This window comes from Pseudorasbora parva, chromosome 3 (assembly GCF_024679245.1).
Source record: "Pseudorasbora parva isolate DD20220531a chromosome 3, ASM2467924v1, whole genome shotgun sequence".
NCBI classification, from domain to species: Eukaryota; Metazoa; Chordata; class Actinopteri; order Cypriniformes; family Gobionidae; genus Pseudorasbora; species Pseudorasbora parva.
Genome location: NC_090174.1, coordinates 34,398,861 through 34,414,485, shown reverse-complemented (window position 1 = coordinate 34,414,485; position 15,625 = coordinate 34,398,861). Strand labels below are relative to the sequence as shown.

Below are 15,625 nucleotides of genomic sequence, written 5' to 3'. Positions count from 1 at the left end.
ATGAACTTCATACATCTGGTCCACTTAACAAGTAAGCTGTCCTGCACATTTATGAACTTTGAGAGATTGAAATTTCAATTATTAAGTTGAAATTATTGTCTGTTAATAGGCAACATGCAGTGTTGCAGAACTCACATTTCTCCTGCACATAGAGGTATCCCTCCATAGTCGCCTGCTGGCCGTGTCTCATACAGATCTTTGCCGACCCCTTCATTCTCTTCATTAGCTCTTCCATCTCCTCTCTGGTGCTTTCAAAGTGGTTACGGGTCTACAAAAACACCAGCAGCCAATCAAAAAACACATACATATCACATACAGTCACATTACATATGTACATTACGAGCAATTACTTTTTTTTAAATGCTCCATAATATTTCTAATATTAATTACACTACTGTTCAAAAGTTTGGAGTTAATATATATTTTATGTTATCAAAGGTGACAGTAGACATTTATAATGTTTCAAAAAATATTAAGCAGCACAACTGTTTTCAACAATGATACTATTAAGAAATTTGTTTTTGAGCACCAAATAAGCATATTAAAATGATTTTTGAAAGGGACCTTGTGACACTGATGACTGGAGTAAGACAGGACTAAATTACATTTAAAAATACATTAAAATAGAAAAAAAATATATATATTTTTTTACATTTTTTAAATTGTTACAGTATTTCACAACATGGGTGACCATAAGAGACTTACATAACCCAAACTTTTGAATGGTAGTGTATATAAATGAAATATAAATCAGTAAGGGAAAGAATGTAATCAATTTGCATGTAAAATATTCAAATAATCTCATTTTCTAACATCAGTTAATATATCTAACATAAACTAACCATAAGTAATAAATTTTTTGCAGTATTTACCAATTTTTTATATTAGTTATCAAAAATCTAGCTGTTCATTGTTATGTTAGTTCACTGTGTTAACTAATGTTAGCAAATACAACTTTTGATGTATTAGTAAATGTTGAAATTAACATTAACTAAGATTACTTAGTAGTGAAGTATTCTTAATGCTTAGTTCATGTTAACTAAAGAAGTTAAATAATGTGATCAAAGAAAACTTATTGTAAATTGTTAAAAATATATATATATTTTAATTAATCAACATTAATGTATATCCCATAATAATAATTATTGGTGAAATATTGTTCATTTATTAAACCTGTACGTTCACAACACCACTATGAGAGTGAAGGACAAACCATATGTGGATGGAAGGTTAAAGTCATTATTGATCGGTAAAGCTCTCACATTCTGTAGACTGAGCTGAAGCTCCTGTTTATATGGAAGGAAGTCATGTGTCATCTCCACAGTGAGATTATTCAGAGTTAGGATGCTCTGCAGAAACGCTAAAACCTGCCAATCACACACACAAGGACACACTTCTATAAGCATAACATGCTCATAACATGCTCATTTCATTATTTGTACCAGTATGAATATAATCAGTGTGTTTTAAAGGTGCAGTAAGTGATTTCTGAAAAATACTGTTGTACGTGTATCAGAGCCCAAGCCCCACAATGCAATTTAGCTAATCAACAGTAGGGGGCATATACACTCATGATGGGGGAGGAGAGAGAGTGAGCAGGAGGGAGATTTGAAGAAAGACTGTAGAAAGAGAGTTGGCTGAGGGATATTACAAAAGACAAAAGGTCAGAGATTGTGGCAAGCAGCGAGGCGAGGGAATGTGAGAGCGGGCCGGTGGCCAGTGTTAATGAGCGCCAACTCCGTCTTACGGCGGAGTGACGGGAGCATAAAAGGAGGCGCGACGACAGTGGAAGATGAGAGAGGACCAGGCCTGGATTTTATGTTTTGTTTACGCTTTGTTGTGCCTTACTTTTGTTTTGTTTATTTTTATTTGATTAAATGTATTTTGAATGTTCGCCGGTTCCCGCCTCCTTCCTTTCCATCTACGAACATTGTTACAGAGATACATATCACTGGGAAAAGAAGGGTTGTGATCAGACAAGAGCTTTAGGACCAGGGTATGTGAGTAGAGTGGAGTGGGAGGTGATCGGAGTGGCATGGTTTGAATGGAGTGAGAAGCAGATTTTATTAAAAGAGCACTCCACTACCACTCCAACACGAGTGCAATTCATGCCAATGGCCCACAACCTAACTGAATATTTAGCCAGAACTCACAATTTTAATGCATTTAACTAACTTGATACAAATGGATCACTCAAATCAGAAAGAATGTAAAGATTATGATGACATGAGCGGGATGTTATAGTTCAAGGAATTCTTTTGTACCTTCTGCATACAGAATATGATCGGGTGAAAGCACATTTTAAACAGGTAGCGCTTATGCACACACACAATCGTTCTCTCTAATGCATTCAAACAAATGTAATCTTACAGTGCATATCTGTACATGATTTATAATGAGCAGAAATCTGTAATGTAGTGACCCATAGGTAAAAGAACGGATGAAAACATTCTATTTTAATTTTTCCAAACAAAATTTGCACTGCAAAAAGCAGAAATTATATTTAAGGTTTAATGCTAATAAAGCCTAATGGCATGGATAGGAAAATGTTTGCACACTAGTGCTTCAATAGACCACATTGAAACTATCTCACAGTTTTTTTGTTCCGTGTTTTCATTTAATAGATGTTTCATTAACAAATTTCAGGGGGATCCGATTTACCTTCTTCCATTGACTTTTCTAGCATCCCTCCAACACCCCATCTCCTCACTTTAAATTAATAAACTCTTATTAGGAACCAATACAATCTATAATACAGTCTAGTTCTAGTCTATCCCTATCACGGGGGGATGCTCTGGGTTCGGGCGAGAAATTCAGAGCCCAGAGCCCTTCCCCAGACAGCACGCCAAATACGCATAATCTTTACTCTATTTAAAGGAACACTCCACTTTTTTTTAAAAGAGGCTCATTTTCTAAGCCCCTTATAGTTAAACAGTTGAGTTTCACCGTTTTTGAATCTAAGAGTGAGAAATGGTGAACCCGGAGCAGAGCAGGAGCGGAGTGAGCGTGGAGTGGAAAGTGCTGCCGCTCCACTCCGCTCATATACTCTGTTAAGGACCCACGTTACTATTAGAAAACAGGAAGGCCCAAAAACAGACACAAGGTTCTGTTGTTTCTGCTGCTGTTGAGTAATATTTGTTTTGAGTGTGTGCTCCTGCCAAATAGCAACAAAGCCTTGCTTGTATATACTCGTGTACTGTATGTTAATTTTTTGTTCTTCCTTGTAGTTCGTAATCTATGATAAAGAGACATCTACTCGTCTTTCTGCATTTTGGGGGTGGATCAATGAAGGGAGGGGGTGTTTATTTAGGTTGATTCCACAACGTGTTCAACAACGATTCTCTGAAATTGCGTACTGCACCTTTAAGGTCTTTAATTGCACACCTAAAATGCTTTCTTGAAAACACAATCAAATATCTGTTACTACAAAACACATTTAAAAATAGAATTGTGTGTATGTGCTTGAGGAAAAGGAAGACCATACGCACAGGCTCCACTACATCAAACTTCTTTCTGTCCTGAACCTGCTGAATCTGGTACACATATTCAATAGAAGACTCATAAAATGTCTGACGCTCCTTGTCCAATTGTTCATCAGCCTATAAACACATAATATAAATACATAAAAATGATATTACCTTTATTAAATTACCTGTATTTATGTAATAATTATGGATTTACAAATGTACCTCCTGTAGCTGTGTCTCTTTTTTCTTTGAGGACAGGTTCACATGTTTGTCCAACTGAGAGTAATATTTCTCACTCTCTTTCTCGAACTTCTTCCGTCTCTCCTGAAACACACGCATGCAAACAAACAACTTGTCCTTAAAAAACCTATTGCAGACTTGTAACTGGTTCCTTACAACCATTAATTTCAACTAATAATCTTTGAGTAGCCACAATACACTGCTGAAAGGAAACTGATACTTCAGTAATGTTAACTGAAGCATGCTGGCCTGGAAAGAGTCTAATCCAGTGAAAAGTCTTTGGAATTTTGAAACTTTCCATGTGTCGTTTTTCCAGCATCTCGCTTTTCTTCTAAAGCATGATAGCTCTGTAACTCTTTCTCAGTCTCTATAAAACAAATAGTTTTTCCATGGATTCTCCAGCTACTGACCCATTATTTATGTTTTGTGTGTGTGTGTGTGTGTGTGTGTGTGTGTGTGTGTGTGTGTGTGTGTGTGTGTGTGTGTGTGTGTGTGTGTGTGTGTGTGTGTCCTTGTTTTTATTACATTGTGGGGACCAAATGTCCCCATAAGGATAGTAAAACCTGAGATTACCTACATTGTGGGAACCAGTCAGCGGTCCCCACTTTTCAAAAGGCTTATAAATCATACAGAATGAGAGAGTTAAAATGCAGAATGTTTCCTGTGATGGGTAGGTTTAGGGGCAGGGACAGTGTAGGGGGATAGAAAATACGGTTTGTACGGAATGAAAACCATTACGTCTATGGAAAGAACCCACAAAGATAGTAAACCAGACGTGTGTGTGTGTGTGTGTGTGTGTGTGTGTGTGTGGCACACACACGTCTATACATAATTGTATACATAATTGTATATATAATGTGTATATATATTTGTGAGCTGTGGTATGATGTGCCCTTTGCTCGGAGAAAGGAAGCAGATGTGGAAATTATGAGCATGCTCACACACGTGGTCAGGCGCATGGTGTGTGTTCTTAATGTGTGTAAAGGTGTATAATAAAAACTCACTTTTGTGACTCCAATCTGCTCCTTCCTAAACTTTTCCAAAGGTTTGATAAGCAAGTCACAAGCATTCTGGACCTGCAAGAAAAAAAGAGAGTAAAACTCTTCCTAAAGCCTCTTGCTGTATCTCTAATAGAAAGTACTGTCCCTCTCTTAATCATTAATTTGGGGTCAGAGGTCAAGAGCTGTAACACTGGAACAGATGAACATCAAGTATCCCACTGCGACACAATAGCAGTGGCCCCATATAGGAAGCCAAGAGCAAGGTCCAAAATTAGCTTTATGTCACAGTGGCCAACGGCAGCTTAATTAAGAAAATGTACCAGCATTTTATATATTATTTATTTATACATTTTTTATTAAATATTAATATTTTTGTCTATATGGCATCAAATTACACTGTTGACAAAAGAAGCCAACATTTTTTTGACCAAACAATGGTCTTCATCAGGGCAAAGCAACACAAAGAATAGGCTTGTTTGAGATTAGCAAAATCTGCGCAGAACCAATCGCCGATGATCAGCGCAAGATGCATGCCGGGTTAGAAATGTGTCCGAGGGCGGTCCCGCTTGCTCTAATGTCATGCTGATGTATGTCAAAAAACTCTCGCGAGCGAAAGGCGGATGTGTCAGATTGTGCAGTCGAGGGCATGTTGTTCTCCACCGACTGCGCTGAGCAAAAGCACGATGGGAAACGACTTGCTGACAACACAGCTTAATGCTCATTGATATAAACAACCTTGATTTATGGTTCTTTTTTAAAATGTTTGATTTTAAAACTCTGATATCATGTTATTATAGGTATAAATTATGTGGGAATATTCCCAAACTCTCAGACAGTGCGATCTCTCTGTGATTGTTGTCATAATGGGCAAAAAAAAAAAACTACCCTTAACCGTAGGCTACCTAAAAACTTTGTTTTCCTCTCCAGGTAGCCTACGGTTAAGGGGAGTTTTTTTTTTTTTTTTTGCCCGTTAGGTTGGTTTCTCCAATTCTGTAGACCTGATTGCCTCATTGGGATAATTGATTGTATTAGGCCTTATTAGGCTAAATGAATGTTGTTGGTTTATGGCTGGTGTTTAATTTATAAGTTGGTGTCATTCTCATTCTTTGTGTTGCTTTGCCCTGATGAAGACCCTTGTTTGGTCGAAACATGTTGGCGCTTGTATTTTAAAATGACTTAAGCCATACTTAATAAAGGCTTTTTAATTCTTTCCTTATCCTTCGTTTACATCTGACTGAGTGCCTTGGACCTGCCTTCTTTTGTTATTGGACTTTTCCCTTTCCCAAGAGCACCTATTACAGACTAATAACTCCACCTGAGAGCTGGGTTGAACCTTTTGCAGCGAGTTATACTGTTTTTGCCATATTTCTGACAATCGGCCTAAGCCATTGTGTCCCACAGCATCATATACAAGACGGGTTTCTGCCTCTGTGTGAAACTCCACTTGTTACACAAACAATGTGATATTGTTCATCATATGTTTTTCTAGATATAAGAAATATTACCGTTCAAAGGTTTGGAGTGAACATTTTGAGAGAAATCAACAAATCTCTTTGAGAGATTACTGTTATATACTTGTAAGGATGCATTCCAAGGATGCATTAAATTAACCAAAAGTGACAGTTCTATTTCAAACAAATGCTTATTTTCTTACTTTATATTAATCAAAGAATGCCAAAAAAAAAAAAAAATTAAGCAGCACAACCGCTTTCAACATTTACAATAAATAATCAAATCATTTTGTTCAATATATCAATTTGTAAATTAATTCTGACCTGTATTATCTATATAAATGGAATAATTGTTTCAGACTTTCCCTCATAGTGGATGTGAACCTTGCAGAAATAATAAAAAATATCTGCAAAAATTAATTTCAGTCCTGTCATGCACTTCAATTCTGCACATTTTAAGGAAGGAGAAGGTCTATTTTTGTCGGATTCTAGGGTTTCCTGTTATACATGCCACGGTTAGAACAGATAAGATTCACTGACAAGCTCAAGGAATTCTGTGGGGGAGTTTCCAGGGCTAAAAACTTAATTACTGCGTTTTATGGCACAAAAATCTCAATAAAATGAACCGAAACAAGTTTAACTGGCCCTCAACACAGGGAGGCTGTGCAGATTGCAGATTGTTAATTATTGACGTGTGAGAATCGTAGTTTTTTTTTTTTTTTTTTGCATTTGAATTTAGATGATGTTTTTACAAGAGTATAGGAAGAAGTGCACTCCACCAACCAGCATCATTCGGCCCTCTTCCACATCCTGCAGCCAACCAGCAAACTCACGAAATGACTCAGCTATGAAGGTAAAACATGTGGTCATGTAAACAGGGTAAGGGCACATAATACCTAAGTCAAGCAAAAATACATGCACAAATATTCAGAACTGCCACACCACACTGCCACACATTCCACAAATATATTTTATCAGAAAAGTGAAATAAGGATGACATAAACATACATACCACATAAATGAAACAGACTCACACTATTGATCACTACTTCAAAAAGGTTAAGACCAGCTGTCAGCTCACCTATGTTCATCTCATCATCAGTCAGACTGTCACCGATGAAATCAAACTGGAACGACTGAAGGGTCTGAGAGAATTTCTGCACTGCTAGTGAGTATTCTGGAAACAACATCAAAACCATAAAAAAACGATCAACAATCCACATTAGTCTTTGCTGGTTTGGTCATTTGGCCAGAATATATTGCTACTAATGAAGATCATCAATAAGAAAACATTTCCTCATTCAACATATGGATCCCACATGCTAAAGGTTTTACAACTAGTCCACTCGGTCTGTCCATATCTCAAGTCACATGTTTTCTTTCTTTTTTTAAAGATTTATCTGTGGAGTTTTTGCCTTAAGATAGGATAGTAAAGTAGACAGGCAGTGAATTGGGGGAGAGAGGGCAAGGACTTGAACTTGGGTCACCAGAAGCGGAACCGTGCTCCATGTTGGAGTGCAGGCCATGGCTCATGAGGCTATTGTCATTTTTCTATGCAAGCAACAGGCATGTTGGCAGCAACTGTATCTTAAATGTCTCTTTTGTCTCTTTTTTTCTTTCAAATCATGTTAATGAGCATGCATGTTCTAGAGTAAACAATTGAGCAAAAACAAGCTGAGTGGCTCTTTTTATGGAAAGGCAGGATATTTGTTTTTAAGTTGTCATTCTCCTACACCTTATAATGTCTCTGGTCCCAATGAAACACACTCTATATCAACTCTCACGGTTTCACTAAAGACCACGGCCAGGAAATGCAAACACAAAGAATCTTTCAACATGTTGATTGGTTGCTAGCCACTTAGCATATGAAGCCAATGATTACTGAACCTCTGAGAAATAAGGAAAGCAGCTTTATAGCTAAGTGAAATCAGATGTTGTGGGACGCGGTGAGGATGGAATTATGTCTCAAACTCTCTACACAGGTTCAGTGCCAGAACCCACACATACAGCAAGACAGACCACTGTCAGATTCATCCACAGCATATTACATTACTGTAAGTGCTGGGACGTTCTCCCAACCAAACCAAGGGTTTGGAAGTATTTTGAACTTGGGCCTACGAAATTAATGGGATCTCAGTAGCTCTCCAGTTCATAGGTACCTTCTTTGGCATCAGACATGGTACTATAAATTATCCTCCTATTTGGATATATAATATATTTCAGATTATTTCATACATTTTATGAATAAAGTGCAATCAATATACACACACACACACACACACACACACACACACACACACACACACACACACATATATATATACAGCTTTAATTCTTGGTCCATATTGATAGGATAGCATCTTGCAGTTGATGGAGATTTGTGGGATGTACATTCAGGCCACGAAGCTCCAGTCCCACCACATCCCAAAGATGCTCTATTGGGTTGAGATCTGGTGACTGTGGGGGCCATTTTAGTACAGTGAACTCATTGTCATGTTAAAGAAACCAATTTGAAATGATTCAAGCTTTGTGACATGGTGAATTATCCTGCTGGAAGTAGCCATCAGAGGATGGGCACATGGTGGTCATAAAGGGATGGACATGGTCAGAAACAATGCTCAGGTAGGCCGTGGCATTTAAACTATGCCCAACTGACACTAAGGGGCCTAAATGTGCCAAGAAAACATGCCCCACACCATGGTGAATTATCCTGCTGGAAGTAGCCATCAGAGGATGGGCACATGGTGGTCATAAAGGGATGGACATGGTCAGAAACAATGCTCAGGTAGGCCGTGGCATTTAAACTATGCCCAACTGACACTAAGGGGCCTAAATGTGCCAAGAAAACATGCCCCACACCATTACACCACCACCACCAGCCTGCACAGTGGTAACAATGCAAGATAGATCCATGTTCTCATTCTGTTTACACCAAATTCTGACTCTACCATCTGAAGGTCTCAAAGAAATCGAGACTCTTCAGACCAGGCAACATTTTTACAGTCTTCAACCGTCCCATTTTGGTGAGCTTGTGCAAATTGTAGACCGGCCCGTCTGGCACCAACAACCATGTCACGCTCAAAATTGTGATTCTATGTTCAAACCTGTATGATGTATGATTTTTTTTTAACTATTTATTTGCATGATACAGGTGCAAATAAGTATTTGAACACCTGAGAAAATCAATGTTAATATTTGGCATAGTAGCCTTTGCTTGCAATTACAGAGGTCAAACTGAAAAAAGAGGTTTCATGTAGTTTTTCACCAGGTTTGCACACACTGCAAGATGGATTATGGCCCACTCCACCACACAGATCTTCTCTAGATCAGTCAGGTTTATGGACTGTGGCAGCTGCCTCCAAAGATTCTCTATTGGGTCTGGAGACTGGCTAGGCCATGCTAAAACCTTGATATGCTTCTTACAGAGTCACTCCTTGGTTATCCTGGCTGTGTGCTTCGGGTCATTCTCATGTTGGAAGACCCAGCCTTGACCCATCTTCAATGCTCTAACTGAGAGAAGGAGATTGTTCCCCAAAATCTCGCAATACATGGCCCTGGTCATCCTCTCCCTAATACAGTGCAGTCGCCCTGTCCCATGTGCAGAAAAACATCCGTAAAGCATGATGCTACCACCCCCATCCTTCACAGTAGGGATGGTGTTCTTGGGATGGTACTCACCATTCTTCTTCCTCCAAACACGTTTACTGGAATTATGACCAAAAAGTTCTATTTTGGTCTCATCTGACCATATGACTTTCTCCCATGACTCCTCTGGATCATCCAAATGGTCATTGGCAAACTTAATATGGGCTTGGATATGTGCTGGTTTAAGCAGGGGAAACTTCCGTGCCATGCATAATTTCAAACCATGACGTCTTAGTGTATTACCAACAGTAACATTGGAAACGGTGGTCCCAGCTCTTTTCAGGTAATTGACCAGCTCCTCCCGTGAAGTTCTGGGCTGATTTCGCACCTTTCTTTGGATCATTGAGACCCCACAAGGTGAGATCTTGCATAGAGCCCCAGTCCGAGGGAGATTGACAGTCATATTTAGCTTCTTCCATTTTCTAATGATTACTCCAACAGTGGACTTTTTTCACCAAGCTGCTTGGCAATTTCCCCGTAGCCCTTTCCAGCCTTGTGGAGGTATAAAATTTTGTCTCTAGTGTCTTTGGACAGCTCTTTGGTCTTGGCCATGTTAGTAGTTGGATTCTTACTGATTGTATGGGGTGGACAGGTGTCTTTATGCAGCTAACGACCTCAAACAGGTGCATCTAATTTAGGATAATTAATGGAGTGGAGGTAGACATTTTAAAGGCAGACTAACAGGTCTTTGAGGGTCAGAATTCTAGCTGATAGACAGGTGTTCAAATACTTATTTGCAGCTGTATTATACAAATAAATAATTAAAAATCATACATTGTGACATGCACCTACGATGACAATTTCAGACCCCTCCATGACCCCTCTAAGTGGGAGAACTCGCAAAACAGCAGGGTGTTCAAATACTTATTTTCCTCACTGTATATATAGTGGAATAATTAAAATGTTTGGACCCACTTCATATATGATGCCCTTGTATGTACTAACATTTAAGTAATTTAATACAATGCACTTAAATGGTTATTTCACCCAAAAATGAAAATTATTTCATTAATTACTCACCCTCATGTCATTGGACACCCATAACACCTTTGTTCATCTTCGGAACACAAATGAAGATATTTTTGTTGAAAGCTGATGGCTGAGAAAGGCTTCAAAAAGGCCTGCATTAGCATTCAGTACATTTCTATTTTCATTTTTGGGTGAACTAACCCTTTAAGTGTTTTGCAGTGCAATATGAACAATATTTATGTAAGTAGATAGATAGTTAAGGCCATTTAATATGAAGTGGGACCAAATGTTTTATTGATTTTTTTTTTCTTATGCTCAGCCACCAAGGCTGCATTTATAAAACACTAATATCACTACAGTTTAAAATAACAGTTTTCTATAATATATTTTAAAATGTAATTTATTCCTGTGATGACAAAGCTGAACTTTCAGCATCATTGCTCCAGTCTTTAGTGTCACATGATCCTTCAGAAATCATTCTGGTATGCTGATTTGGCAATCAAATATTATTAAATATTATTAGTACTTAATTATCCATAATGGTTCTTTAATGCTTAAAACATTTGTTTTTGCTTAATTTTTTATGCTTAATATGTTTGTGGAAACCACAAGACATTTTTCAGGATTTTTTAGTAAATAGAAAGTTCAATAAACAGCATTTATTGTTTTTACTGTCACTTTTAATCAATTTAATGTGCCCTTGTTAAATAAAAGTGTCAATTTATTTTCTTTTTCTTACTCACCCCATTCTTTTGAATGTTACTGTATCACAGTTTCCACAAAAATATTAAGGAGAGCAACTGTTTTTAATACTAATAATATTAAGAAATGTTTCTTGAGCCACAAATCAACATATTAGAATAATTTCTAAAGGATCATGTGACACTGAAGACTGGAGTAATGATGCTGAAAATGTAGTTTAAAATTAGAATGTACTACACTGTATTTACCCATCATAATTAATAATACAACATAATATAAAATATATTATAATAAATATTCCTCTCTTTTACTGATCAATAGCCAGTTAAGCCATTCATCGTTAACTCTTTCTATCTCTATTTCTGTGCTGTGGGCCAACACAATACTCAGTGCAAGTGAGACGTGCTAACAGAGGAAAAGGCTTAAGTGATTATATCCCCTCTGATGAAAAGGACACAAAGAGTGTGTTTGTCTAAAGCAAGAAGAGCTGGCATGACAGACTACTCTCCAAACTAGATCACAAAACCCGCCCTGTACGGCCCCTCTGACAAACGCAAACACGGATCTCAAAAGCGAGCTATTTTACTCTTGCAACAAAAAGTGATGTAACAGGTGTTCTTGAAATGCACGACAAAGTGTGTGTGACAAAGTGTCAGTTTGTACTGCAGGTTATAAATTACTGAACCACAGCTGAAGCCAAGAACCACATCCTGGTAGAAGAGAACCAGACTCGGCTGAAAAACCGGTCAGTGCAGTCAAAAAGATGACAAAAGGAGATTGCTAAACTAAACAGGGGGTGTTTAAATGGAGAGGTGCCAAAAAGTGTTGTGTAAAAGATGTTTGATTATTTGTTCAAAAAATATTTTAAAACCACAACAGCCACAAAAATCTTGTATTGATAGCATGTTTGTTAAAGCAAAAAGCAATATATAAAATCATCCTCAATCCTTCTGAAAATGTTGATATTCTCTGTTTGCTCATAAGAAGAGTAATAGATCTCCAAGGAGGTTCCTCATCATTGGAGAAAAGGAAATGCTCAACTTCCTGTGTTAAGTTTCACATCCATACAGCACCCATGATATTCCTCAAAAAGTGCAAACCTACATAAACGCAGGAAGCAAGCATATTGAAACCACTGAGTCAGGTCATATGACTCAGAAGTTGCAGAACTTCAGATAGTGGATATTATATTGTATGGGCTCCAGTGGTTCCTTCAGTTACCAAAGCAAAGGTTACTGAAGACTTCTTCCATTGCTGGTTGAGGTGATTCCCTTCTTTTATATGTAAAGCGCTTTGAGTACACAGAAAAGTGCTATATAAATGTAACAAATTCATTATTATTATTGTTCCAAGACACTGGAAACATCGGGGAGCAGATTGCAGTCATTAAATTGCCCAGTTCCAAAAGGAAATCTGCCTTAATGGCTCAGCACTCCGCTTTTAGAGTGTTGCACTCTGAGGTATAGAAAGTGGCTTATGGTTAGGCAAATAATAAGCTTGCATAACTCTGTGGGAAAAATAAAAACATGCTTTTTAGAAAGTATGACCTCAATTGAAATTAGGGAAGGAAGTCTGAGAAGGAGATAAATTAAAGCTGAATCATCAAATTATTACAACCAGAAGACTAACTGTCATGTTTTCTACCCAAATTAAATTGCAGTGAAATGCAAATGGTAAAACTGACCGCGAATCAGCTGAAACTCTCCAATCAATCAGAAAATAATTTGACGACACATGATTCCTGCTCTTTTTAAACAATTCATGTACATTACACTTGCAGTAGTTCAGGATTAAAGGATTTAAAATAATTGTATTTTAAAAAGCAATTTCTAGACAATTTATTTTAGAGCTTGACATACTTATTTATTTATTACCTAATGTATTTATGCTTATGTGTACATTGTACTTTTATTTATTGCAACATTCTGTGATGTATTTCATATTTTGGAGTGTGTATTTACACACTCAAGTGCAACTGCAAATAGCTTGCCTTGTAGGCAGAGACTATTTACAATAACTCTGCCCACCAATGTCTGGTTGACCCAGACATAATTACAAAATTACACCCATCTGACAACAGGAGAAGTCTGACAAGCGACCAAATCTGGCTTTTACCTGGTCTCAGCCTCAGACGTCATGCCCAGGGACCGTAAGCTGAACATTTGATGTATATGGCACACTTAACTGGAAACACTTTAGGATTTTCTAAGTCATCATCTGATTGGTTGAATTCTACCGGATGTCCGGGAGACGTGTGTCACATTGTTTATCAACTCGCCTGGAAGCAAAGCCATCGTAACACCAAACCCTCTCATGGAAGAAGAAAGCTGTCGTGTTTTACAACTGTGGCAAAGATCGCTTGCCAGGGTAAACGCTAGCCTGGCAAGCCAGACCTACATCAAGATGTTTGGTCTGGAAACTCACCATTGACAGGGCTCAATCCGAGGGGCGGGATAAACGATTATCTTTCAGACTCCTTCTGCACGGCGTGCACGCAATTAGATAGTGTTAACATACAACCAACCAGAGGAAAGAAGGTGAACCAGACCGAGTTGATGATTAAACTTTCGCCGTATCCGGTGGGCAAAACTCATAACACATCTTCCCTTTTTAAGAATGACTTCAGTGTCGTTCTTTGTTCTTTTCTCAGAGAAAAGCTTAACTCTAAGTCTTCCAGAGTCGCGGTCAAAGCTAGGGTTGGGCATCGAGAACCGGTTCCAACTTGGAACCGTTTAAAAAATAACGATTCCATTGGAATCGTTTAGAAAATTTGTTTTCGGTTCCGATCATCGGTTCCAAACGCGCAAGTTTTGGTTTCCATGGCCACCTGATTTCCGGTGCTTGCGCGCCCGCTTGTTCTTTTAGCCATGGAAGCCCGGTAAGCGGCTCTGAAGTCTGGATTTATTTCACTTTTTAAAAAGGCTGGGTCGGCACAGTGCAACTAGTGTTATCAAAAATATCGATACTGAAATATCTGAAAAGATACGATAGCCTGCTCAGTTTCTACAGTATCGATCCCAGCTGCTCTCCTCTCCTCTCCTTCTCTGACCGACAGCGAGATGACGTGCAGCCGCATATTCTCACTCAGCCCGGTTAACCCTCTGAACACGGCGAACGCGTATTCTGCTGGACTTTTCCTTACGACAGCGTGTTAGTGTTAGTGTGTGTGATCGGTCTGAATTTCGCGCGGGATTGCACATAATTCTACGAATCCCTCAGATTTTAGGCTCACATCTGAAGCGTGCACACACACATACCGTAATAAAGCCCCCTCTGACATACAAGTGCAAATATTTGCTTTTTTTCCAGCTTATTATTGGTCAAATACAATCAACCAAATTGTCAGTGCACATTTTGAAGAGTAATAATGTAAACACAGTCGTAAACAATTCAGGAAGAAATGAAGAAAGAGTAACAGGAACAGTGTTCAGGATCCATGAGTGCGGCAGTTCTTAAAGGGACCGCAGTTATTCAAAGTCAAACTACAAAAAGACAAACAATCACACTGCTCTTGACTGATCAACGTGTGTATCTTTAATGGTTTTATATGAAACTATTTAATTTTTTGCAAAAAACATTATCCAATGTTATTTTAAATTTAATTAGCCACTTTGCATTTTTTATTTCAGTTTCTTACCTGAATGTTAGACCTACCTGAAAAAAATAAAGCAGTCTTTCATTTATATATTTTATTCTGTTTTATTTATTTGTGCTATTTTTTGTAATATGTTTATTTGTTCTTATTTAATTACTATTTAGTCATCTTTTTAAATTCAATTTACCATTCGAAATCAAGCTTACTTGTGCTGTGTGTAAACTATTGCAACACAATTACCCCGTTGTAAAAAATACATTGAGTTAGCAAATATTTGTGAGAGAATTTTAATAGTAATTGATCAATGTTTATATAGGAGACTTTCAAAAGACAGACAAAAAAAAATAATTATATAAAAAATATCTAATCGACAGTATATGCAGCGTTTTTCCCCCGTGGTATTGAAAATAGCTTTGAATATGGATGTGACATGTTTTGACTCCACCCCTCAAAGAATCGGAATCGAGAATCGAAAAGAACCGGAATCGAAAGTAAGAATCGGAATCGGAATCGGAATCAGAATCGTTCAAATCAAAACGATGCCCAACCCTAGTC

At 37.9% G+C, this 15,625-nt stretch overlaps 1 protein-coding gene across 1 annotated transcript in view; it reads right to left on the bottom strand.

Moving 5' to 3' along the window:
- Positions 1-15,625, bottom strand: part of ophn1 (oligophrenin 1) — a 50,924-nt gene that overhangs the window by 29,547 nt on the left and 5,752 nt on the right. Inside the window, exons 2-8 of the mRNA XM_067438587.1 lie at positions 7,241-7,336; positions 6,943-7,004; positions 4,712-4,783; positions 3,690-3,791; positions 3,489-3,599; positions 1,263-1,367; positions 136-268 (exon numbers count right to left, since the gene is read on the bottom strand). Of these exons, the coding sequence (XP_067294688.1) occupies positions 136-268; positions 1,263-1,367; positions 3,489-3,599; positions 3,690-3,791; positions 4,712-4,783; positions 6,943-7,004; positions 7,241-7,336 (681 nt within the window). The remainder of the gene's footprint in view (positions 1-135; positions 269-1,262; positions 1,368-3,488; positions 3,600-3,689; positions 3,792-4,711; positions 4,784-6,942; positions 7,005-7,240; positions 7,337-15,625) is intronic.